The 26,783-nt window shown below is 42.8% G+C and overlaps 1 protein-coding gene across 7 annotated transcripts in view; it reads right to left on the bottom strand.

Moving 5' to 3' along the window:
• The window catches only part of LOC124185513 (protein Fe65 homolog), a 193,346-nt gene that overhangs the window by 97,589 nt on the left and 68,974 nt on the right, over positions 1–26,783 (bottom strand). For 5 of the 7 annotated variants that reach the window (XM_046576369.1, XM_046576368.1, XM_046576371.1 and 2 more), the window contains exons 2-3: positions 25,464–25,842; positions 22,681–22,692 (exon numbers count right to left, since the gene is read on the bottom strand). In XM_046576369.1, coding sequence (XP_046432325.1) covers positions 22,681–22,692; positions 25,464–25,737 — 286 coding nt within the window. In that variant the 5' untranslated portion in view covers positions 25,738–25,842. Of the gene's footprint in view, positions 1–4,396; positions 5,181–22,680; positions 22,693–25,463; positions 25,843–26,783 lie in introns of those variants that run through there. The other 2 variants (XM_046576372.1, XM_046576376.1) reach the window with 2 other exon arrangements.

Below are 26,783 nucleotides of genomic sequence, written 5' to 3'. Positions count from 1 at the left end.
TTTTCGTGCCGTTTTCTCGGCTCATCAGTGTGTATTTCTTATAGTCCGCCGCCTCGCCTCCCGAAAGAAATGACGATAAAGATAAAAAATGTAACGACTCGGCTTGTAGTCTCTGTTTCGTGCACTGTGCCGCACAATATCGTTATACCTGTAATATTAACCTTCGTACTTTGATTGCTAATTAACTTCCCACTCCTTCTTTTCCGACGAAAAGATAAAAAATAAATAAGGATACCCAGTTATTGTAATCACCCGAAAATGAAAGGCTTCGTTTTATCGAGATCCCAACGTTTCAAGATCTCGAAAATCACCTCCTATCATTTTTTGACGTACTTCCGCGTGTGTGATCAATATTTGTCGGACGATATCTGGAGAACGAACGAGCGGATTTTGATGATTTAAATTTGTTCACAATCAACGCGTCCTTTCTTAACTCGGAACTCGTTAGATTTGTGATTTTATCGGTTGGATGGCTTTTGAGTTATTTGAATAATAAAAAAAAAAGTCCCGTTATTCCGATACTACCATCAATTTTCAAACGCCTGCAAAGTTCCTCCGTTATTTATAAAGGTACGTCCGTCCTTTCGAGCGACAATTTCTACGCGATATTGCGATAGTTGAGTGTGCAGGGGTTGTACAGCGGAGAGGCGCAGCACCTGAGGGTTCGCGGTCGTCCGGCAGGATAAATTTACACCCATCGATGATGATGTGGGCGTTCTACGTCAAAGGCTGACTCGCTTACCCCGGCATGACACACACGGTGTTCTATACGGGTGATGTAATGCAGGGTATCACCAGTGGGGAAGTCTGGTCTAGTGGCCAATAATCAACGCTCGTATCGAACTCGATTCTGCGTTGAAATTTTACCTCCACGGATTTTGAATATTCCGTGTAGTTTGAATATCGCCGAAGAGGATGAAAATTTTTGATCGTTTCCGAAGAACCGATCCGTGCGTCGTTGTTGGTATTATCGGAGCAAAGTGCGAGCATGTTTCATGGTGTGAAAACTCAATTTGCCACCTCTGAATAATGCCGCAATTAAGAACGTCTGATGGCGTCGCTTCGACGGTGATTCTCTATCTTTGAAACTATCCATCTTCTTCCAGCATCGTCGCGAGAAGGTGTAGAGAGAAGCGAAGCGGCTTGTCTCTGTACCCGTATAATAGAAATGCTTGTAGTCTCGGCGTTCGGGAGCCTCCTTATAAAACACAATTACCACCTTAACCAAGTTTGCTGCTACGCACTTAATTACCCCGAAAGTTATAAGCAAGTCTGAGCACCCGGCAGCCTCCCTTCTACATCCACTTTCCGTAAGCCCACCTTGTATCTTTGTACCCACCTGTCTACCTCCTCACGAGCGAGTCCCTGATTTTACAAGCATGCAGATTTCAGACGCAGCGACGTAACGTGCGATAAATCATAATTTTATCGGCTACAATGACGATGTAAAAGAAGGAAGAGATTCGAGGAACATTTTCGCTTCTCTCCGGCCATAGATTTCGCGTTGATCTTAGAAATATTAGATATTTTCCACTTTGTATTTCTACTTCCGTTTTCGTAGCGCACAAACATTAGTTGAACGAAAATACTAGATCTTAAGGAGAATTGTGAAACTGTTCAGATGAGAGGATTCAAACGGTATAGGATTTCCAATGAAAATGACGAAACCTCTTCAGACACGCTTTTCGCACGGCCCGATCTTGAGTTGAGACGAAGAAGAAAATAACGGAAGATAGACGAAATTCGGGGAGACGTAAAAAAGCCTAATTGGCAATGTGGGGTTGATGAGGTATCCGGCAGAATCGATACAACCCTCGACCGCTCTTTTCGTGTATTGAAGACACAGCGGCTTCTCTCGTTATTAGAGGGAAAAGAAAACGAAGGAAGAGAAAGAGCGTATAAAATTCTTGAAAAATCTTTAATTCATCGCCAAAAGGTCTTTTCTGTGAATTGTAAACCGAAGTGCACAAGCCCCTGCTACTCCTGCTGTTGAATATTCGCTGAGATATCTCTAAAGTATTCTACGACCTGCGTGCAATGCGTATGAATCTTCGATACAGCAGCTCTCTATAGAATCAGTAAAATTTCTTGTCGACGTTTTTGAATAGTAATCCAATCGTGAAGAGGAATAAAGAAAAGCACGGAACTAGAGTTAATTCACTAATTGTAAAGAATGGGAAATTTTTAGATCATCGACAAACTGAAACAAGTTTGAGAAGCTTTGAACCTTGACTGGCGTCGACGCCGATCACTTGCGACAGTTCTCAATTTCCCCTGACTGTGAAATTTTTTACATTTTTTCTGGAAATATTTTTTTCAACTTCTAAATCTTGGTGACTATTCAAAGTTTAAAAAAAAAATCTATCGACTTTTCCTCGATTTTCCTCAGTTAAACTACAATTTTTCGTTGACTAGAATTCCAACTCATATCGCCAATTCGATCATATAATACATGTAGCTCCGAGTCAATCGTTGTTCGAAAATTCAAGACACGTTAATGATCTATTTAACAGTCATGAAAGCAAGAGCGCGCGAATATAAAAATATGTTACTTTTTTAAGAAGGAAGCTTTATTTATTCTCGTTCCGTACCGCCACAAAATCACCAGTCTAATTCCTAAATTCCCCGACTTTTACCCGGCCACTGACCACTACGTAAATATATTACACGTCGAAGAGCGATTGGTCAACGTTGCGATTCTTAATCGCTTAATGCGGTTGCGCAAAACTGGGCGGGCGTGCTGTGCACAATAACTCGACACCTAAGAATACGGGGCATAGATGGGATGTGAACCCCCAGATTAAGGGTCCGATGCCCGAGGGCTCGATTCCCTTTGGTTCGACTTCGCGAATATCTGTTGTACGCACGCACGTGTGGGTGTACGTTGTATCTGCACGGATGTATGCGAATTCTCCCTCCCCCTCCTAGCTCGGGTATATATGTGGGTACACGTACACGTGGATCCCTGTGTGTATGCCTAGATATATAGAGATATGCAGATGTACCTCGGCGTGTCTGTCTCCTACGTTCGGTATCGGAGAATCGAGGGATTCCACGATTCCACGATCCCTCGTTCCTTCGATCCTTTGCGATCGATGCAAAAAAATAAGATGTAATAAAATGCAAATCCACACTCCAATATCGGCGGTCGGTCAGGTCGAGCCGAAAGTCTCGAAGGAGAAGGAGAAGGAGAAGGCGACGGACATGTAGGCGTGTGTATGTCGGCCTCACAGGGTAGAATTTTCATCTCCCGCAAGGCTCGCCGACGAACGTAAGTAACCAATTGTAAGTACATAACGTTGGCGCAGGTGCTTAACCAATCAACGAGGCGCTGAGTCGCGAGACTCTCGATAATTTGCTTTACTTCGTTCTTATCGTTCACCCTCTCTTATCTCAACTGGTATAACGCGACTTGGGCATATACGTAACCCGCTTTTTTCTTTACAAACCGAATATCGCCCCGCTGATATCTTTCTCACGGATTTGGGTATTCGCGCTTTCAATGTGATTGAATTTTGGTGGAAATTTGTATTCCGGTCACGGAGATATTTGCAATCGTTGGGGCAGGGAAATTTTGTAAACAACGAACGTAGAGGCACTGCCATCTTGAATATTTCTTACATCCTACGACTTCGTTTCTCTCTCTCTCTCTCTCTCCCTCCCTTTCCCTTTCTCTCTCCCTCTTCTTCCACTCTTATTCCTTCCTTCCTTATACCTTCTTTCTCAGGAATTGAAATCTTTTCCAAGTACTTCTCATGGATTATATCATCTCCTCCACAATACTGTACACATATCGGGCCTAACCGTGGAAACAAGCCGCCTTGGCGCCTACATATAGGCAACCGGGCGTTACAATTTCGTTCCCGAGATGGTAAATTGTAACTCTGGTCGCCTATCTTTAGGCGCCGAAGTGGCGTGTTATACTGTTTTTGTTTTTTTCTGTGCAACCTTTGTATTTCACTCGCCTTGCTCCAAATCAGAAATTCGTTGCCTCGTGGTATACAGATGCAGAAATGAAGTTCAAGTCTTGAAGATAGACGAACGGATACGAGATTAAAGAAAAAAACAAAATTACATCATGCCTCGACAGACGAACACGCGTTTGTCCGAGGAGAAAGAAAGGGATGGTGCAATTTGTGTAGCGGGGCAGATGTCAAGCCACATTGCATTAGCTGACTTCGCGTTCCGCTGGTCAGGACCACGGTTAAATTTTTTCTTTTTCAATTTTTTAAATCAGTTTGGTCGCTAGAAATAAGAGTGTTTCAGTCTCGTGGTCGGATATTATGCGACAGGGATTGATTATACGCCAGGATGTGCTTTACAGGAATTGGGTTCGAGTATGAAAAAATTTTACACGCAATGAACTATTACTATATTATTATTGATTGAAACTTACGATTCACACCGTGAAGCACCATCGTGACTGTTTCAAACGTTCTCGACACTACTTTGGGACTACTTAAACTCTTCTTACACTAAGCAGTTCCGAATTTCTTTTAACTCATATTCGGTCCAGGTGATTTATGAATAATTATTATAGAAATCGTTCGTCTGACCACACGAGATCGCACTTTCTACGTTACCCTCGACGAAACGTTTGATTCGCGAAAAATTAGCGACTTGTTGAAATACCCTTTAAGACTCATGCCGCAGAAGAAACTCATAAAATGATAAAACGAAAGACGCAATATTTATTTGTATAAAAAAAGTGTGAAATTATGTTTTTTCCTCCCCTCGAACCGAACTTCACTTTTCAAAAAACTTGCAGATAGCTAATATACATATATATATATCTAATGGGAATAAACTTTTCCCCTCAAAAGCTGCGCGTAATGAACGACGAGGGTACATGAGTGTACGTGTGTGTGTATGCGTGCATGTGTGAGTAAGTATGCATCGGTGTGTACGTGCGCGAATGTGTGTGTATATCTGTGTACAGAAATGGCCGAGGTTTATCAGGCAGGCGTGCGTGCCGACGTGGAACGACGGAATGAAAATATTAATTTGAAATACGACAGGTTAAGCGGACGTCGGACGTCGACTCGAATTTCTCAACTCAGTTCGAAAACTCGTCCCGTTTTAAAAATTCGAAAGACACGGACGCCCAACTGCAGTGTTCTTGCAATTGCATCGGCCCTAGACGTCTGCCTGCAGCACCGACTATAAACCGGGAGACGCTCGAACGTCGCGGGCTTCGCAGTGACTGCTGAGCGTCGCGGCGCCCCCTTCAACCCCCTCCAAGGCGCGGGATGCCCGAGGGTGTGGTCACGTGACCCTCCGCCAGCCAATGGGATACCCGGATGACGTCATCCAGCGGTTCTCAAACGTGACCAAAAAGGGGGTGCAGAGGATTTACCCGGCGCATGACTGACTCAAGTTTCCCGATCGGCATATGCATGCGGCTCTCCCATTGTTACGCGTAGCTGCAGCCGAATTGATTCGAGGAAAATTTTAAGCCATATAATCGACATACTCGAGACAACGTCATCCGATTTAAATCCTCCGTTCTTCGTACACTCCAAGGTTGCACGAACCGTAAAACGATGAACATAAGCGAATGATGGGCAGTTCGGTCATCGAATCAAATTTTACACCATTTGTAAAATGTGGCACATTTATATCGGTGTATATAATTTTATGTTAGCATCTAACAAGACAGATTACTGGTAAATGAGTCGTTTGAAATCACGTATTTTCAGTTTAACCGTGAAAAGATGAGTCGAGGGTGAAGAAATTCAGAGCTTGCGTCCCCGACTCGCACGGTTTATTCTCCTATTGTTATGCGCAAGCGTTTAAGTGATAAACGACGAAGTATACAAATCTTTAGAGCGGAGACTCGATTAAATTGTAAGCAAGTAGAGACTGGTGTCGAAGTATTTGAAATCCTCGTTCAGACGTGGAAGGTGTGGTTCTTAAACCTGACGTGTCAGATTTTTAGACGTCTTTGTAACCCGGAGTGATGCATCGGTCTCGCTTGCGAAACCCAAGGTTCGCCTTTTTCTTGCATGGGATTATGCGCCGGGCAATTTGTATTAATAAAGTGAAGAGCGTGAATTAGGCATGTTAAGGAAGAGGGAGAAGCCGGAGGACCGTGAATGCCGGGGACATTTCTTGGTTCATCAATCTAACCGCATCGGGTTCTCGCATTACACGTTTATATACCTTCAAACCCATCAATCATAATCCAACTTTTTATCAATTACGTTTCTGGATGGCAAAAGGCTCGGCGACAATTTTCATGCTGCACGAACCTCTGGCTTTCAGCTTTACTGACGTCGATTTCACCGCTCATTTACCTCTACCATAAATATTAGTCAATGTCAAACCGTGTGCGGCGATACCGATAATCAGGACCAGCCCACCGAATACAAAATTCATCGCTGAATACGCCAACTCCTCAGAAATTCCACGCACACTCGTAACACCCTGTTACACGCATCTGCATCGGTGTGTGTATACGGCGAACAAGGGGATGGGAGGAAAAAAAAATCAGAATTCAAGAGAGCCTGCGGCGATCGTGGATTATTCTTGTAGTAAAAATCCTTTCAGAATAATTGAATATGCTGTTTTTTAGATAAGGAAGCCACGTTTTCACGTTCGGGAAGCTAAAAAGTGTTTCTCCGCGATATCAAAACGTACGATAGGGGGAAAACATATCGATTTTGATCTTCCGTTCGGGGTATTTCTCAACCTGTAAGAATCGCGGAAGATCTGAACAATTCTCATGAATAAATCCCCCTCCAGTTTACGAATGCGGTTAACAAACAGCCCATAGCGTTATTCGAAGATGAAATTTCCCTTAAACTCGTGATGATTCATCGAATCGACGTTGTCAATTATACCTGGTTTTAAATTGATTCGAAATTGAGACTCGCAGGGTGAAACATCGGGCAGGCCTCGTAAATTTTTGGAAGATCGAATCCCCGTATATAAACATACGTCACTGCGCTGGCACTCGGAGCGAAGTGTCATTGAATGCAAATTAATATCAGCTGACGCGTAGGAGCCGAAGCGTCGCCAGCAGCCGGCCCTGATTCGGTTGGCAGCAGGCTGTCCGCATGTCGCTTAATCGGTTTCCAATCATCACCGTGGGGATATTTTCCCTCCCCCATTGCAATATTTCTCCGGCCGCGTTTTTCGCCTCTCTCTAATTTTGGCGCACGGAAGGGTGGATTAATAGCCCCTGTATCGAGAAAATCCTCAGGTGATAACCGGGCCGCGCCGAATAATCCATCGCTGTCTGGCAGCCAATATGTTTCCAAGATTGTGGGCGGGCACCTTGCGGCCAGGAGTGCTTGTAACGGGCAGTCACGTCAGCGACCCCGGAATGACGAGCACGTACACGAGGTTAACCGCGGGGACGCGGCCGTGGCGGGACTCTGCAGTATTTACGGCCGAACCTGACCATTGCACTGACAGCTCAATACTTGCCGGACCGATTACATTTCCCCGGGTCCTTAAACTTTCATCCCCGGGTTTTCTTGCCCGCGTACCAAATTCACCGTGAACAAATAAAAAATTTCCACGACTTAAGCGTGGGGTCGATCTTCCATTTGTATTAAACTGATGCAAAAGTGAGAAATAAAAAAAAAGGGGAACAAATAAAAGGCAAGAAATATTCTTTCATTGGCAACGCGTGTTTCAAGTTGGAAGTCTGAAACAAGACGGTTTTTACTATATTCGTAGGTTGACGTAGTAACCTTATTCGTTTGATAACATCTGATAGTTCTTACGTGTCTTTTATCCATACCGACTACTAGATCACAAAAAGGTGAACTCAAGGGGTGATTTCACCCTTTGTAACAATGCGAAGAGGTAAATCAACTAGCATGGAGGAAAGTTTACATTTGTAGATACATAAGTAGGTATACGAATACATGCACTCCTCGATTATTTTTATCGTTCATCATTACCGTAAAATAATAGTGTTGTGTACTAAATGATAACGAGTTAAAATTTTGTGACAAGAAAGTTTAGTATGTGATATTATTCTTTGCCATTATGGTCACTTGTAATAGATTTTTTGAGAACGATTGAGAAACTATATGGTTAAGGATACAATAAATTGATTTTAGGATCGTGCTGACTGAAAAAACGTAGTAAACCAAACAGATTAAACGTTGCTGTGTAACCGAAAAAATATAGTATCGATAACACGCAATAGTTACTTGTGACACATTTTCTTGCAATTCCAATAATATTCAAACCGTTAATGTATAAGGATGACCGTTTTACTGTAAGATTTTTCTATCAGTAGAGTATAATAATAATTGGGTCAAATCCTGTTTCTTTTTTCAAATCATGTATTTGAATAGTTGACGAAAAAATAATAAGGTCATATTTTCTTCCGATCGTACAAAAACAACCGAGTTATGACGTAACCCACGTTAAGATACATATATACATACATATGTACAACGAATACACTGTAATCCAAATTCTCAATTATTGCACAAAAGAAAACAAAAACGAAAAAAGTAGGTATAATTATTTCAAGTTACTGCGACAAATGTACTTGTCAACATTCGAAATGAAAATTTGTGAGAAAGAAATTTCACAAGAAATTTCGTAAAACGTGAACAAATTACAAAGCGAGTCAAAATTTTACCTGAAAGAAGTAGACGCTTTGGTCCAAATTCTTATGCATTTTTCATTATTATACCCAAGAGCAATATTCTTCGTATATCACATGAAATTGGAATTGCAGGATTTAGCCTCGAGGCATTTCTGTCCCAGTGGAGATATTTTGCTTCAATTTAGCGGAAATTTCGCTTGCCCCGTACGTTACATAATAATAACAATGACTTTTTCAGTACGCCTTATTTTTGTTCCCCCTCTTCTATCCCCAATGAAAGATTTTTCAGAAAATTTCATGTTTACAAATACGTAACGACTTCGTTCAAAAGTAGAAAAATCTGTTTTAGACTCTCTGCAGTATCTGTTATTTACAATTCCAAAACCGTGTCCATTTTGAAATTGAAAAACTCGACGCCGCTGAGATAAATTTTTGAAATTTAACCGAGTACCTGCAGTTATTTTAAAGCCCTGTACAAGACTTCAAGCTGCTGGTAATTATTGTCGCTTGGTATGTATATTTTTTTTACTGGTTGTAAAAGTAAATGCTGGGTAAGTATATAATGACAATCTCGCTCAGCAAAGTTGCCGTTTTAATTTGTGCGATATAAATTTTGCCCAACTAGCCAACGTGAGTCGAGTGCAGGTTGGTTACACGATTTCCAAACGGACGTGTGGTGACGTTTTGAAAATGGTCACAAGTTGCGAAATGAATACAGCTGCATATACGCCTGTTGGCAAATCCTCGTTAATGTGCTACACCTACCGACCGGCGTGTAACAGAGAGAGAGAGAGAGAGAGAGAGAGAGAGAGAGAGAGGTAGAGATGATGTGAAGTACGTTTTAATTAATGCGACATACTTTTATCGCTACAAAGTGCCAGCTCTCCCACCGCACTCTCCTCCTCGTTTACCTCTGGCCCCTGCACTTATACCTGGTTCTCGTTATGCATGCAGAAATGTGGTTCTTAACGGGGTACAACTCGAGTATTTTTATATTGCAAGGAATTTCGCACATTTTCAGTTGCGTTCTACGCGCTATAAGCCCCGTGCCTTGTTTGATCGAGCACATTTCGGCATAATTGTCAAAGAATAATTCAGCGCCCTGCCTAAAGTTTTATGCGAATCAAGGCGTGGAATCGGCGTGACAGATGCAGGCTGCGGTATGATTTACCGGTTCGTTATCGCAGCTTCCTCTCTCCACGGTCTGATTGCACACGTCACGCTTCACTGATTAACAACGATATACGCGATCAGATATCGTCGCGTATCTGCAGCTTCAATATTTGATCGGACAGCCGATAATTTAAAAATTATCTCGCCGCGCGGAGGACGAAAACACCGTGAATAACGATGCGATCGTCAAGTTGCAGGCGTCCGTCTGAACTTTATTTGACAGATGAAAATAATTTCACCTCGCGAAACTTTTATGAAGAAATATTGCGTACGGAAAATAGTACCTACAACACGGTTCGGTAACTTCCACTGCACTGCTGTCTCTTTCGCGCATGTGAATAACGCCTGAATTATTTCGCAATTAAAAACTCAGGACGAACTTGGGCCAGAATAAAATTCCCGTTGCTTGCAAATGAGGTGATGAAAACAACGAAATCCCAGCTGCTCGGTCATTCTTCACGAACTGTGATTTGAATTTCGGAGAAAAAAGTAAGGCCGAAATTTCACAAACCCATATGAAATTGAACGGGCAGGTATTACAAAAAATTTGCAAGCGATCGTTCGTCGCCTAGACAAATTTCTTTAAAAAAATTCATCACAAGCCGGTAAATCAGTTTTCCACCGCTGACCAAAAGCTCACAGAGAGATTCTCTTAGGAAAAAATGTAAGAACGTTAATCTGAAGGAAGAAATGATCGTCGTTACAACGGAGTCAGAAGTCACGATATCAGTGGTGGTTCGAGCACATTGTCAGCCAGCTTTTTCCTGCTATATGTGGATAAGATTTTTTCAAATCGCGTAAGGATTCCGTGGATTTGACACGGCGCAGGATTCGTTCGCTGCAACGTAGTGAAAAGAAATCGAAGCCGTGCTTTCGAGCGGTGCTTGCAGCAGTCGTCGAGTACATGGAGTTAACGAGCCGAGAATCGTTAGACGGTGTCAAGGGGTGTTAAAAAAGAGGTGGAAAGAAAACTGCAGGTAAAACGATAGGAAACTCCCGACCCGTAGAAGCGGAGACACAGGAGTTGACGGGAGTAAGTGGCGATCAAGATCGCGCTGCGAGTGAATCCCGACGGAGTTTGCGCTTTCGTCATCGGCGTCTATCAATCGGCGACCCGTTTCCATTCGGCGAGAAAACCAGGTGAAGAAAAAAGGCCTCGAAGAGTTCGAACTCGACGCGAAAGCGCGCCTCGACGATTTAGAGCACGATTGCACCAGGGCGGCGTTTGCATGCAAACTCGAACCCGGTGTTGAGGGAGGCGATGTCGCCAGTCGGAGGTTAATTGGGAGCCATCTTTCAGTCGGTCCTCGTTTTTTGACCGACGAAGTGTATCCCGTAATCGGGAGAAACGTCAAATCAAAAGTACCAGACGAGATTGTTGCAGGGTCGAATTTTCGAAGATTCAACACCTGCGGTGCTGTACGTTATCTAGATAATTTTATCTAACACAAATATAAAATTGCCTACTGAAACATAATCAATGTTATTTGGAGTTGAGACTCTGCGGCTGTAATTTTGTCAAAATGGTTGATTCGGCAAGAGAGATTTTCTGGACATACATACGCTATGAAAAAGAATTATTTTAGCCAAATCGATATGCTTTCTGTCTGATTAATCGCACGAACTCTTTCGTTGCTTCTACTTAAAATTGTTTGCAATAATAACAAATTTCTTTCCCACCTGCGAAGAATTATTTTGTTGCATCAGCAATTTTTATATCTCACAATCAGTGTATCAAGAATCTACCGTTTTTTAGGCCATCTTTTTGAAATTGTGGATAAAAATGAGCCTAATCTTATTTCCTGTAGACACAATCTGATGAAATACTATATCTCATTTTATCTAGTTGAATTTGTATGGTAATTTTGTAACATTGATCTTGTAAAACACTGCTCTAAGTGACGGTCGGAGTGATTCTAATTCTTAATAGTTTCTTCAGGATATAAACGAACAACGTTGAATTCCTCCATCAATTAATTTCGGTAATTGAAAACCGTTCGGAGTTTTGACCATACGGAAATTCCACCGCTGCAGGGAATCTCGATCCGCACCCAAATCGCCCGTCGACCATTTCGCTGCACCGGCGTATTAATTCGATCATTGCATAATAGAGGCTACTGGCTCGACTGCGAGGACGGCGGGTGTCTGGATTTGATAGGAAGATTCAGTGGTCCAGCGGCATTGGCAGCAGCGGGGATCTCGTTGCAGGCTGCGCAGGCCGGCAGTGATTCAGGGGGTTTCGAAAGCAATTTCCGTCCTCAAATTGAAATGTTATTACATTAGCGAGACTCTCGCCATCGTCCTCCCTGCATAATGGCCGAGCCGATGTGCACCCTACGTATGTTATATGAAATATACGGGACTTGAACTTCTCCGCATCTCTCTTCACCAGCCTTTCGTCAATTCGAATATCTACTTGTCGTTCACACGTACACGCAAGAAAATTCTTTATATAGATATCTATTGTTTCTATTATCTTGTACTGATTCTCAAAATTTTATGTCGCGACTTGGCCATGAGCTCCACCTCTTTCGAATTAGAAAAAAAAAAATTTGATCTGTAAGATATTGGATTATTGAAAAAACACAATATTCTGTAAATGAATTTTCGAGTTTAATTTCACGGTAAGCGTGCATTCGGTTTGGCAGATACGAGCATTATTTGGAAAAAACAAATACGATAATTGATCCACAGATCAGTAGAAGAAAAAAAATCTACGGCATCGGGGTTTTGCAGTCCGTGTTTTATTTTCCATGAAGAATTTCTTTCCACCGATCGCTTTTGTTCGATTTTTTGTTTTACTGGAATTTTTCACTTCATATTGATTTGCTCGTATATCTCGGAAATTAAATGAACGGCCACCTTCGCCCTGGGCTCAAACCTTTTGTTGGTTTTTACAAACAATTCACTGCTTCTGTTTCATCGAAATTGAGTATTTGTTTTACCCATAACAGTGATTTGGACAACAGTGCAAAGTACTGGAATACCCATTTTTTTTTTTTTTCGTAATTTTTATCAATCTGAAACATTGCAAATTAGGTTTTTTGTAATGCCCCGTAGCATGTAAACAGGAAAATGGTGTTGAAAATGGTGCGGGTCGTGGGCAGGACAGAATTGTTTCGAATGCCCCGTGCACAGAACCGAACACCTCCGTCATGCATTATTGCCTAAGAATTTACGTAGACAAATCGATTAGGCGTGAATGTCGGTTGCCCAAAACAGCGTTTAACAATGCTATTCAGAGCCTGATCGGCGTTTGGAATTTATAAGGCAGACAGAAGGCCGTTGTCCTATTGAAAAATCTACCAAACTTGGAATGAATAGGAAAACGAGGGCGTGCCTACAACGGACTCTGAGCGAGCAATGTCCGATCGATTTCCGTCAGTTTGTTCAAACTAATTGCTAGTCGGGGTTCGAAGCGATGGATCAGCCGCCGGCAATTTCCGTTTCTGACAGAAAATAATTTGCTATCTACATTTTTCCAGCGCGTGTATAGTATGAGGAAAAGAACTATAATTTCCATCATTCGCGTTAGGTGAGTATAACTAGGAATTGGATGAACTCGTGAGCACTATAGCGATTACATGCTACGAATCTATGCAGCCTTACATTTATCTCAAGTCGAGGCTCCGTCTTGACGCCAAAATCAATGACGAACCGTGATAGGCTGGATAAATTTTTTTACAGATCGTCTCATTTCGTGACACGTGATGTGCGATTCGGTAAAACGCTGTCCCCTGTCTGAATACTCGCTACGCGCGAAAGAGTGTCGATGAAAAATGGCGGAGTTTGAGTCGACCAAAGAATCGGAGTAAGCTCGGAAGACCTCCTTCTTATACCCGCCAGTGTCACATTAAGGTTAAGCCGTTTATAATTGCAAATTATTCATGCCGTTTGGAGTAGCTAGGATCTAAAAGCGCAGAAATAAAATACTCGCCGAGGCGAAGTTTACTGTAGAATGCAGATCGTCTGTACTCTACGTAATCTACGAACTCTGGCCCATGCGAGTGAGAACCTCGTCTCTAGATCGATAAAATTGTACCAAACAAGCTAGTCGAGTTGAAACTTACTCGATTGCGTAGCGAGAAATTTTCGTGCCTAGCACAGTTCGTTGTCATGTAGACATGATTGTTCACGTCTTATAAGCAGCGGAACGAACCTTTAAAATGTTCGACAAATTTGCTATTTGTTTTTCATGGATTAGAACAGTTACCTGCATAGTTACGGGTAATTGAAACATTGCGCACTGGAGGGATTGCAACAAAAATTGTCGAGACGACAGGGTATTTTGCGAAAGCAACTAAGACGAAAAAATTGCTTTCTCAATTTCGATTACAGAAAAATGAACAATCGTTGGCGTCAAGGAATTCTCGCCATTTTTTTCCTTCCTGTTTCTACTTTACTGATTTTCTGACACCATCGTTTAAGTGACAGCAAACTCCGTTTCGCACAGCCAATTTTCATTGGGATATTAATCTTGGACTATGCTTCGATCATTTTCCAAATCTAATAACCGACCAAGGCACTCGGCGACGTGGAAAAAAGGTTAAAAAAGAATTAAAAAAAAAAAAAAAAACCAACAACAAACAAGAAACAAATATCATACAAGGTACCCATCTGGTTGTAATCACCGAATAAAGATATCACTGGTAAAATCTCCGGTGACTTTAGGAAGACGGTACATAGGTGCTGAACATTATGTAACGCAGCAGTTTACCTACAGTTGAACAACTCTCGCCATAATCATTTCCATTTTCTCAGTCCGCACGAGAAAAGATAGAGCCGGTGAGTGAACGAGCGTCGTTATGTACAGGGAATGCAGGTGTATAAACTGACAGACGTGGCTCGGAAAGGTGCCGGTTATAGAGATAGAAGGATCGAGACGGAGTTAGGCTAGGTTGTCGACGCAGCCCTCTGGAGATATCACGTCGGCATCTTGGCTCGAATGTAAGCCAATACTGACGTACAACCTCGAGGTTCGACCCGCCCGCCTGCTCCACGCACTGCGGGGACCGGTAATCCACTTACGAAGAACCGAGACCCAGGGTGCGGCCCGGGGCTCAGTTAGTGCAACGAGTTTATTCCGGCCTGCAGGAGGAATTGGCAACATTAGTAAATAGGGTCGCTAAGGTAGGCGAAGCCTTTTCCTGGCTTCTCCTCCACCTCCGGAGACCTCGCCTTTTCTCAGGGTGGCGTTCATTTGAAGTCAGAACATCGCGTCCCTCGGTTCGTGGCCCGAGATCCCGGCGGCGGCGCAAAGTGGCTGGAAAACAGAGCCATTCTCGGGTTTTAATACCACTCGGTCGTCCATCCTTATACGACGGTGCTGCTACCACGGCGCTGGGTGCCGCCGCAGAGAGGCTTGCGAAGACTTTTATTGCGCGAGCTCCCGCTAATCCCGACCACCCATAAATTCATCCCACGGGAATTGCTTCTTAGCCTCAACTGCCGCTGCTCTACCCCCCGTACCGACTACCTGTCAAATACTAACAACCGCCTCGTGCGCAGTTCCGACGACCGTATGACTATCCCGATACGTGGAATCAGCGTGCCGACTGATGAGCAACGCTTTTCGTTTCGAGCTCATATGTTAACCAGGCAGAGATCGAAGCGGCCATGGTATGACGGAGCAAATGTCTAGCTGCTGGAACCAGGTCGTCAGGGGGATCGAACAGGGTCTTCCTTTTCTATAGAAAATGCGGCTGGTATGCATAGCATGAATTATCTTGTGCCAAGCATCGAATACACCGTTCAATAACTCAAGGCTGTATTGTTGATGTCCTGACAGAATCCGACGCCCGGAACTTCTGTACAGGATGAAAAGATCCTTTGAAACGACGTTAGGGTGTGAGTGGTAGTTTCGGGCATGACCGATGGACGATGCTTGTCAATGACAAGTCGATCAGGAGTGTCGAACATGCGGTAGTTTGTTTTTTCTTTCTGTCGTCTGGTTTCAGTGTACGTGAATGATTTTTCTTCTTAACGTGCGGTTTTCCAGCAGAGAATGAGGAAAACCCTTGACTCCGAGATTCGAGGGTGCCGGAAGCGAGGGATATAATTAACGGTCGGTAAAACGGGGGTTAATTGGTGTTCGAAATGAGCAATCAGGCGCATCTTGTTAAAGAGAATAAGGAAAAGGGCGGACGATGGAGAACGGTAAGTGAGAATAGAGCAGAACTCATTTCAAGTACGGGACGAAAAGGGAGGGCGTCACTGATAAAAATAAAGGGAGAGCGGGTGAACTAGGAGGACTTTTAATCACACAACTCTCCATTACCCGGGCAGAGTTCCTTTTGTCCAAATTCTTTGAGCCCGATCCCGAGTCTCTGCTATTGGCTCGCGCGGCTTCTGCTCGAAGGTAATCCCTCTTACAGGCATTAATTAGCTTCCAATTCCCTCCGCTATCAATCCCGCACCTGCTCCTCTACTCGCTGAGCCTCCTTCCTATAGTTTCTCATTCCTCTTTCTCCCGCTAGGCTACCTCGCCTTTTCTCACGTTGCTACCTTCCTCCCCGTCTTGGCCATACATTAATTTGCTTCTTTCGCGCTCGCCTAAAGCCCCCGCGAACAAATAAAATAAATAAACAGCTCTCGCTTGGCTAGCCCGAAATCAGCTACGCTTCTTTTCCACCAACACACCCTTCGAAGAAGATAAGAACAGTGTAAAAAAAAAAGAAAAAATTCATCAGTTAATCAAATCCAAACCTTGTTAAATTTAACTACGAAAATTTAAATTGTCTGTCAACTCGATAAGTCTCGCTTACCATTTCCCCCGTTCTAGGAAGTTTTCGAAGTGAAATCATTCGTCAATGAAACACCGCGAGACGGTTTTCGTAATGTTGCATCTACTGCAAACTTAGGATGTTCCATTCGATAAAGGAATTAATACAACGATAACGTGTAAGCATTTTGAGTTGCGACTGTTCAGAAATTGAATGCTGCAAGTACATCCACGAATGGAAGATTTGCTTCTTTGCAAAGAACTTGGAAATGGTGTTCCAAAAACCGATAGTAACATTGAGAAAAAAGTTTTCAAATCCAATGTACGAAGCCTCGACTGTACCCGGACGTGGGTGTCTGGTTTGAAGCGAACTGTCAATCAATCGCGGCCTGTCGCCACTTGAAATTGCGAATTTCTATCACGCGCCTTTTGGTTGCTAAACTCATACGACTCTGCAGGCGTCTTATATTTTCGCAACAATTTTGAAAAAGTCTCACACAGCTCGCGGCATATGGACAGTATTTTCTGTTCCAGGCACGAGCCTCCCTTATGTCACTCGAAGAAGGAACACCGGAGGGTGGCACCCAGGCCTTCCTCTCCCCCCTGACTCAGGGCCGATTGTATTCCGATCAGGAGCGCGTTGTAAAGTAACCGCTCAGCAAAGACGTAGGCAGGCCGTAAACAAGAGGGTTACTTCTAAGTTTCTTTTTTTTTTGGGGTCAACACGATCTTCATCTTACTCATTTTATAAATTTTTTAAGTCCTGCATTACGCGTCTGCATGAAATCTAACACCGCGCAAACTGCTGTCGTTTTACCAAATCCCGAAGTGCAGCTCATACGCTGAACGTAATTTCACACGGAAAAAAAACTCTCACCAATGACGCGTGACGGTCGCACAAATTCTTCCGCCCGCGACGTTTCAGCGAGTGCAATTTGCATCGAGTCTTGCTTGGTATTTCCATCGTCCCTCGCCACCCTGCGTCGCGTACGTGTTTCTCGATGCTCTTCTCGCCCCGTATGCCCCCCAGTGATCTTATATTTTACTCAGGTTCGCAGCACCGCGAAAGGACATTTGCATTTCAGTAGCTCTCGGCGTGGCGTCGCGTCGCTCACCAGCGATTGGCAAATCCACACCCAGATACTCTGGCATTTCCGCACCTCGGGCGATTATTGCAAGCCATATCGCAAATTGTGTGACTCAGAAATACACGTCGCATTAATATTACTTGCAGAGTTGCAGTGCGAACAGCAGCGTGTCACGATACCGTGAGAATGGGGTGGATAACCGTTCGTGCGGGTGATTAGGGAGGAAACAAAAGAGCATCGGTACCTGTCATCGTGGAGAGAGGTTGAGGAGAAACGTGTGCATCGCAATGATAGCCGCGACAGACGAGAGCTTACGAAGGCAGACAAAGTGAAGTCGCTGTGAAGCGACAAACAAACGACTGGATGCCGAATGTAGCTGAGTGGAGTGGCTAAAAGCTGAGGGATACTGTCGAGCCGGCGGAAGGGAGGAGAGATGAGGGATGAGAAATGAAGGAAGAAGAGACGGTCGAGAGAGAGAGAGAGAGAGGAAGGCTGCATCAGCGGGAGAAATAGACAGAGAAAAAGAGAAGGAGGAAGATGATGAGACCATAGTTTGCCAAATGCGGAAAGAACTACTTTGTCTCCGTTGTAACAAAGAAATCCTGGCTAATTTTCGGATGGCTCTATTCACCCAGGATGATTTGAGAGTAAAATAAGTGAAAAAAACAAGAATCTCGACTCGCGGAGTCTGAGGGTAAACATATTCTTATACCGAGAATAGGGAATATTGTGTCTGGTTGTGATAATGTCGGTAAAGTCGGTAACGTCGCTTCAGAAGCATGAGGTAAGTTAACGAGTAATTACTAGTCTCTAAATATGTTTGTCATTCAAATTTATCGAGAATAGATCGTTAAATGCTAGTACTGGGAATATTCCAAAGCTTATCCCGAAGTTTTGTGGCATAGGTTAAACATCTTTGTCGCGTGAAGCAAGCAAAGTCCTAAGACACATTTGCCTCTTGGCGGATATTCCCGAATGTTTAAAATTCACATCAGCTTTCATGGTGGCGATGGAGAGCGGGGTCTGTAACTAGCAGCAGTCTGGACAATCGATCGCTGACAATAACAGTGAAACGACTAAAAATACAGCGTCATCGTCGTCGTCGTTGTCGGGTGTAGTTTCGGTAGGCAAAACGAAAGCTCCTCCCGTATTTTCCCATTATCAAATATATAATAGTACAAAGTAGCCGGGAGGATTTATTTATCCAAGCGAGCAGATCGAATGGGACAGATAATACCGGTTTACTCGTTTATTTGGCAAACATCTACTTGTAATCTCGGATCTACCAGGCTTTCGGTCGGGGGTGGCTCGAGGAGTGTTTGTCGGAGATGGCAAAGGCACCGAAAGGGAGATGTACAGCGGATGAAACTGGCACAGAGAATGGGAGATAATACGTACCATAAACCACGTTTCTGATAGTCCTACACAAGCGCACGGACGATTGCTTCAGGATGCCATCACCATGTTCGCCTATCCATCATTCGTGAAAATGATATATTTTGTTTTTTTTTGGCTACTCGTCAATAATATCGCGAAATTGCACTAGCCCACTCCGTGAACTACGTGTGGATCCGGTATTGGTCCCTGCATTCACATTGCCTTATATCTCAGGCATTGTCTTTTCAGAGGCACTTGAAAGGACCTTGTACGGGTACAACGGAATCGTTTACGAGCCTATAAACCATTCCGTGAAAAGGGAGTGTGCATATGGATGTTCGAGGGGTGAGAGTGGATTAAGCAGATCTCATACCAGCTTTGAATAAGAAAAAGAAGATCGAACAGGTTTTATGAATTATCGTGTGTTTCAGGGTGTCCGGCGGTCTTTTTTCTGATCAAGTCACATGGGATGCAGGTACCGATGGAAAAGTAATCCGATATTTCACCGCTCGATGAATATCCATGCATCGATGTTCCCTAGAGAAATAGGGAAACGCATAGGTAGGTGAGTACTATTGCTCTTTCGTAAATTATCTAGTGCGCATCGTGTCCCCGGAGAACGCATTAAATTATACATGTTGCACGGAACGTTGTCTGCGGTTCACCTTTGCACTGGAAATTCCCTCTTCCCTTATCACATCTAACGTTGAAACCAGGTTTAGCAGCATTGTGAATCAGGCACTGCCGTTGCACTCAATGACGAAAGAGGTTTGACGCTACCGCGCCATTCGCACCGATCTCCCATCACCTACTTCGTAGTCAACAGTGCCGTATTCTGATTTTCTCAATATTTTTCAATTCGAACTCTACGGGATCGCGTTTCGAGAGGTGAAATTCAACTTCACACTTCGGTACTGACGATGCAAAGTGCCAAGTGGCTGCAAGTAGCTCTGAAGTTTAAATCGCTTTAACCGTTTGCCCGAACCTGACCGGCGAAGAGAGTCTGCGACTAGGGGAATGAGATGGAAAAATTGTGCGATATTATACCGCAAGGAATGAATCCCCCCGCAAAATCAAAACTGGATGCGGCGATGAAATATGCCAGAGCTGCTGCATTAACCGCGTACTGCATCCCTTGAACAAAGAAGGCCTGTGAAGATAATATTTTCACAACACGACACTTTCCTGCCGTATGAATAATGGATCAGGAAACGACGGCTGTTTGGAATAACTTACTTTCCACGGGCTGCTATTAAACCAATTTCAATGAATTACTATTCTCAGTGCATCGAAGTTTCTCAAGTGTTTTTCAAGTTCTGCTAGGCGCTTCGTGCACGTTCTAACGCAAATACTTCAAGACTGCAAAGACTCGACGACCCATCTGTTAAAACTAGTGCTTCAACATGCTCACGTTAGTGCAGCTTTGTTGTCCCACGTGTATTGAACTTTTCGCGCGAAATTACATAAGCGATAACCATGTGTATGTGCAACGGAAAGATTTCTGCTATGTTTGTACGTGTGGTGAAATTGCTCAGCACGTTCGTAAAAAACGGATTTAAAAAACAAAATTCAAACCAGACTAAGGTTAGTTCGTTGGAGATCAATTTATGAAATTCACGCGAGTTCCTTGTCTGCTCAGCGGTGGAGTTCCTGATATCGGAAAGGATATGGAAACGGGGGGTTCGAAGATCAGTTGATCTGGCGAACGGCATATAAAAAAAAGGATACCTCGCGTTTTTTGACCGCAGAAGAGAATTTGAGTCTGCAAGAAGGACGGAGGGTGACTCGGTGGCTCTGGTCTGGGACCAGGAGATGATGGCGAGGGGTCAAAGCGGAGGTTGAATAGGGGATTCTGGATTCTTGAAAGGATACAATTCCTTTCACTGGTTTATCTAAGCGATATACACGGGGGTTAGCCTCGAAATAAGGTTTTATTGATTTTTAGAAAAGGACAAACTTGGAGGTTTTTGCTATGTGTGTGTGTTTGTATGTTTTTTTTTTCTCTTTTACTTCTTCTCCTCTCTCTAAAACCTCACGTTATACAAGAGATACGATATTGAACACAAGACTAGGATAGTTCCGCTTTTCTTCTCCGTCCTTCCCTCCCTCCCGTTCTCCCTCTCTACATCTTTATTTACTTCTTTCGACAGTTTATATCAGTCGTTCTCTTGCAAAAGATTACCTTCTCCGACTTCACCCTGTAACCACGAAGATTATTTCTCTCTCCATTTCTTCATTTCATCGGGCCGGTAAAAGTTATCAACCACATGTTAGATTGGAATTTCAGCCAACGTTTCCTGAATGCACATAGGTGTCTACAATACTTATGGGAGATAAGTAAAAAGAGGTAAAATAACCCCCCCAAGATAAAATCAATTGTAACACATAGAATAATAATTTAAAACATGCGACGATGTTGGGCATGATTTTTTATTATACTTTAGCTACAATTTAGATTGTTTTTGCCATTTTTTACTTTCCCGTTTCTCTGTTTTCAGAGAAAAAAGGAAGTTATTGCAATCGCCCCGAAAACGAAAAGTTGAGTTTTCACTAGATCTCGATGTTTTCGGATCAAGAGAACCACTTGCGACCATTTTCGGACGGATGTCTGTGAGCGCGTGTATGTATGTATGTATGTGATCAACTTTTTTCTTCGACGGTATCTTGAGCCCGACTGACCGAATTTCGATGAGTTTGGTCTCAATCAACGCGGCTTTTCCAAACTTAGAACTGATTCTATTTTGGCTTTAATCGGGTCAGTACTTTTTGAATTATTTAAATAATAAATTCACAAAAAATAAAGTAGAAATCATGATATGTTGAGAATGGTCGAACGGATTCGAATGAAAATTGATAACTTTAAGATTTGGAGTCACTGATCACGAATCTGAGGTTAGATTCGCAAAATCCAAAATCGTGAATCCATTATGGTTGGAAAAAAATCTAAAAATATTCAGTTTCTCATAGAAATTAGTAGGCGGAGGTGTTTTGGGTCACCGAAAACGAAATCAAAATCAGAATTCAAAAATTTATAAGGGTGGATCCATTACAGTGGTTCAAAGTAAAAAAAAAATCATAATATTTTCATATAACATCGTTTCCAAGGGCTTTTGCATCGTCAATCATGAATCTGAATTTGTAGTTCGAAATTTGAATTGGATATTAATATTTTTTTGTTCCGGGAACTTGGAACCTACAATGTGAAAACGGGAAGTTCGAGGGTTGGCTCACAATCAGCCTAAAGCCGCTTGTTTCCGATGCTACCGTTGCTGCAATTTATTAGCGAAAAGATTGATTATTTGCCTAGTGTGCGTAAAACCAGTAATAAAACACTTGCATTATATCAGCGTTCGATTTAAATGATACCGGTCAGACGCACAATTGCTTTGTATTATCGAAATTGATTGTTTATGTCGATTGCAACGCATACGTACAATGACGGGCTCAAACCGCGGGATGATAATTTTGTTCCGGTTTCCCCTATTATACCTACTTACTATGATGACTGCATGCATTGGAATGAAGCATCGCTACACGCTTATTTTAATTGCCATAATTACGATTATTATTGCCAATATGACTATTAACACATTACGTAGGCATTAATGAACGTATGTGTGGATGTATTGTTGGTGAGATATGTGATGCAGTTAATGGCGAATGCCTCGAGCAATTGGCTTTTCGCTATCGCATATTATATGTAATATTAGTAATTGAGATGAATTAATGGCATATCGTGTACGTACCTAGTTTCTGTGCTGAAAAATAAAAATAAAGAAATTACAGTTACATGTCAAACGTATATGTGAGTGTGTAATGATTAGGTATATGTATATTCTATGATTGCACGAAGACAAACTAATTGACATTCATGAGGTTATATAATTGGTTTTCGCTCACGTACATTGAATGAAGCTTCTTCGGATAAACTATCCAAGCTGTTGATAGCAGCAAATTTAATTGATGGATCAATTGTATACGTAAAAATTAGGACCCAATTTTGTTTGAGTAACAAAACTTGTCGTTTCAAATATTTCTCTTCTTTCAATCATAAATTATTGAAGTAAAAATGATCGATATTCATTTCCCTTGATCGATCGGGAATATATTTGATAACTGGATCTTTTTTTGTCAGCCTCCAAGTGTATAAAAACTTTGCCTAGTTTGCGAGAGAAATTGTGGATTTAGTGTGTGAAAGGTTTAAATCTAAAGCACTGGAAAAAGCACAATAAGCGTGGATATTTTTCATCCATTCTGTTTGATCTCACAGAGCGTAATATCCGGCACGTACTGGAATAGCATACACGTGTGCACGACGATAAGAAACGTGTTGAACTAAAATTGCGATTCCTGCATCTAATTGCGGAGGAATTTAATTAAAGCACGAGTTGCAAAATAGGGAGATGGAAAGAGATAGCGAGAGAAAGGAGAGTGCTTGATGATTGAAAGATGTGTAAGAAAATTAAACCTGAGTGGTTGACGATGGGGGCGACCGGTAAAGCCCACGTTGCGGGGTATTTTAATTGCGTCAGTCAGGTGGGCATTTTAATGAAAATTAAATGCGTATAAAATAGTATTTGAAAACCAAAAAGAAAAAGAAGAAGAAGAAGAAGAAAATTACGAGAGAGGTCGTATAACTGTATGTATAACTTCGACAAGCAGGTTCGCAGTCGCAGATTTCCTCGCATAAATTGAATCGCGTTTGGTACGCGGTTGAAATACCAATCACACGTACAAAAGGATTCTTTTACTTGGATTATGTTTAGCCCAGTCGCGATAAAGCGGAAGCAGCATTTTTTAAATCTTTTCACAGTATGTCAGTAACACGTCTCGAGACCGAGGAAAAAATTTACGGTCACAACATCAGTACCTTGCGTCTTGCCTACCACTTTTCCTTGTTGCACCAAAAGACAATATCTGCGAAACCTAATTGTGTCAGGGTTCGCCATAATATAACGTGAACTCTGTTGTATTTGGAATTGCAATTGGCCCGCGAAAAGTAAATCATGATAAACAGCGGTAAAGATTGCAAGCTTTGACCGTTATTTCTCAAAGCCGTCATGTACCCTGTATACTCCGTGCTGCGTTTCTACAATGACCAAAGCTTGGTTCGTAGCCTACACTGAGAAAAATTTCATTTGTTGTAGTAAATAGAAGAATTCAGTAAAACAGGTATCGTTAAAAGAATCGTTTGAGTATTGTTGGAATAACGAAAAACGAGGTACGCGTAACCATTTTGCGCTATTGTCGATCCTTTTTTTGTTATTGCAACGCAAAATCAGTTTCTGAGGTTTACTCTACTTTTGTAGTTAAATAAGGCTTTAACGTCAATTTATTGTGGCACAAGCATTAAATTTTTGCAACAGTTACAAGAAAATATAGCGACAGTGAGCGGAATGAGAAAGAATAGTAACGGATACTAGACTTTCTGGTAACAGCTACGAAACTAATTTTTATCTTGTACCTAGAACTAGATTTTTCGATTGTCGTAAAAAATTAAAATAGTTAAGGACTGAGCGGTAACCGGAACTGAAAATTTCTCTCAGTGTATACACATGGTATCAACACGTGCCGATATAAATCCAAATACACACGAGTCTGTATTTTGATGAAACCTCAATTTTGATATTCGCAAATAGTGATTCCGGTATGTGATGAAACTTCAAATTCAACGTTACAAGAGACCACGAGTCAATCCGGTATCACTGATGCCGTGGTTCTAGCGGTTCAGTTTTAGCGAGAGCGAATGCAACGCGTTCGACGTGAATGCGAGCGGTAATTTTAACAGCCAGAAAGTTCGTCGATTTTGGTATAACTAGACCAATTAATATGGAAAACTGCTCTGAAATTGAACAGGGATTCAAACTGAGTAACCGCGAAGTTATGAAACTTTCGAAATATGCGCAACGGCGTATATTTCTAGCGGGAAAGCCGAGAGGCTCCGATTTCGAGTGAAATTGGTTATTACCCTGGATTGTAGGGATTGGGGATACGCTTCGAGTTCTAGGCAAATGTTTACGCGGCCTATTGTTAAACGCTTCGAAGAACACCTCGCGAGCCGCTGGCACAGAATAGATCTGTAACTCTGTTCGAACTCCGAGGACCGCGGTATAATACCCGAGCTCAACAGTCGTTTTCCCCGTCGTCCTGCAAGGATCAGGATATTTTTCGCTACGTCTGCCTTTCCACGAGAAATCTCTCTATTACCAGAGCCGGGGAAAATATACCAAAACATACCAAGTTTCCCACCCTGCGGAAGAGGGGTGCCGTTTTCATCTTACGGTCTCTGATTTTCGCTGGTGCAGCTCGAGCTAAACGGAGCGTGCTGATAGTTCGTCGTTCGGATCGAAACGAGTCGAGGAACTCTCGCGGCTCTTGGACACCGGCCGTGACCCGGAAGTTGGCGGGACAAATTACACATTGTTAGGCCCAAGTCATTAGACCACTCTCGCCACTTTCCGAAAATCGCGCTCGAGAGTTAGTCAACTTTACAGAAGGAATCGGTCAGACGGATGGATTGAAAACTCACCGAGAAAGACGTCCTCGTCTATGTCGTGGCCATCGAGGTCCAGGTTGTCGGCGGATGGGTGATTGTCGAGGTTGTTCTGTTGGGCCTGGGTGAGAGCCATGGTGTAGTAGCTGGTGGCAAGGAGCTCGGCAAGGAGGGGCAGGTAAGGAGATATGAGTCTGGGGCTAGTTGCGCGCAAACAACCGGGTAGCCAGAGCCCGCGTCCTGTGGGGCCCACTGAAGCCGCACCCGCTGTCACAAAACTGCCGCTCAGGAGTTCTCCGCACAACAACATATGTAGAATATCACTCCGGCACCACCGCTGACCTTACACTGGCGCCCGGGCTAGTAATCGTCTCTGACGATGAGGCTAGGTCACTTCCTGCTCCAGGACGAGAACCTGAAACGTAACGAAAATCATCATGAAACCAAGAAGCGCGACTTCTGACCGTCACTACGCGGCATGGACGTGGTATGGAACTTTGTCTTTGGACGACGCACGCGCAGCTGTTGTCGATGGATACCCATTACGTCATAGCGAAGTCTATTTTCTAAACGGCGATCAGGTGAACTTAATTCGAAGCACGGAACTCGAACACTTCAAGCGCCTGCTTCGAAGAGCATTGCTTCTACCGCTCGGACGGTAATCACTGATTGTCAACGAAGCCGACCGTCGCTCGGACTGCCAGTTTTTAAATTAATGTAACTTGAAACGTACCGGCACGTCATCGAAATCCGTCTTTCGTTCGTGAGTGTAATTGACAAGATATTATTTAAGTATGTTTTAACTATCGACGAGTTCAGTATTTAAGGTTCGAGGCTATAAGGCCGATTAGTAATACGTGACATAACGTTTTGGTAAATTTTCGATTTACTTGAAATTTGAACTAATACTAAAGTTTTCCAAAACTAGTGGTCCATGCCCAGTTTCATCGCGTTTTTTGAAAAAAATCCATCGATCGAACCAGTTTTTGACGTTACTTTAAAGAATATCTGGATACGTATGAAATATAATTGATTGAAACCGGGTGAAAACCACTTTTGTTACGAAGATCGATTATGAGTTCGAATTTCAAACAAAACAAAATATTGTAGCATTTCACTGATGTTTCCCCTTAAAGGTATAAAAAATCAGGTGTAACGGAATGCTATGTAACGAATAATAGTAGGTATTTTAGCCAATTAAGTAACGAATATTAGAGTCGTATGAAAAAAGCTATACACCGGTTATCTCGAACATGAAAAAATCAATCCAATAAATCAACGAATGAATATTCATATCTGGAGAAAGGTAGTTGACCTTGCATAATCACATTCAGCGATTCAAATTTGGCAAGATCC

This window comes from Neodiprion fabricii, chromosome 6 (genome assembly GCF_021155785.1).
Source record: "Neodiprion fabricii isolate iyNeoFabr1 chromosome 6, iyNeoFabr1.1, whole genome shotgun sequence".
Taxonomy (NCBI): domain Eukaryota; kingdom Metazoa; phylum Arthropoda; class Insecta; order Hymenoptera; family Diprionidae; genus Neodiprion; species Neodiprion fabricii.
Note: the sequence above shows the minus strand (reverse complement) of the source record. Positions and strands in the feature narration are given on the sequence as shown.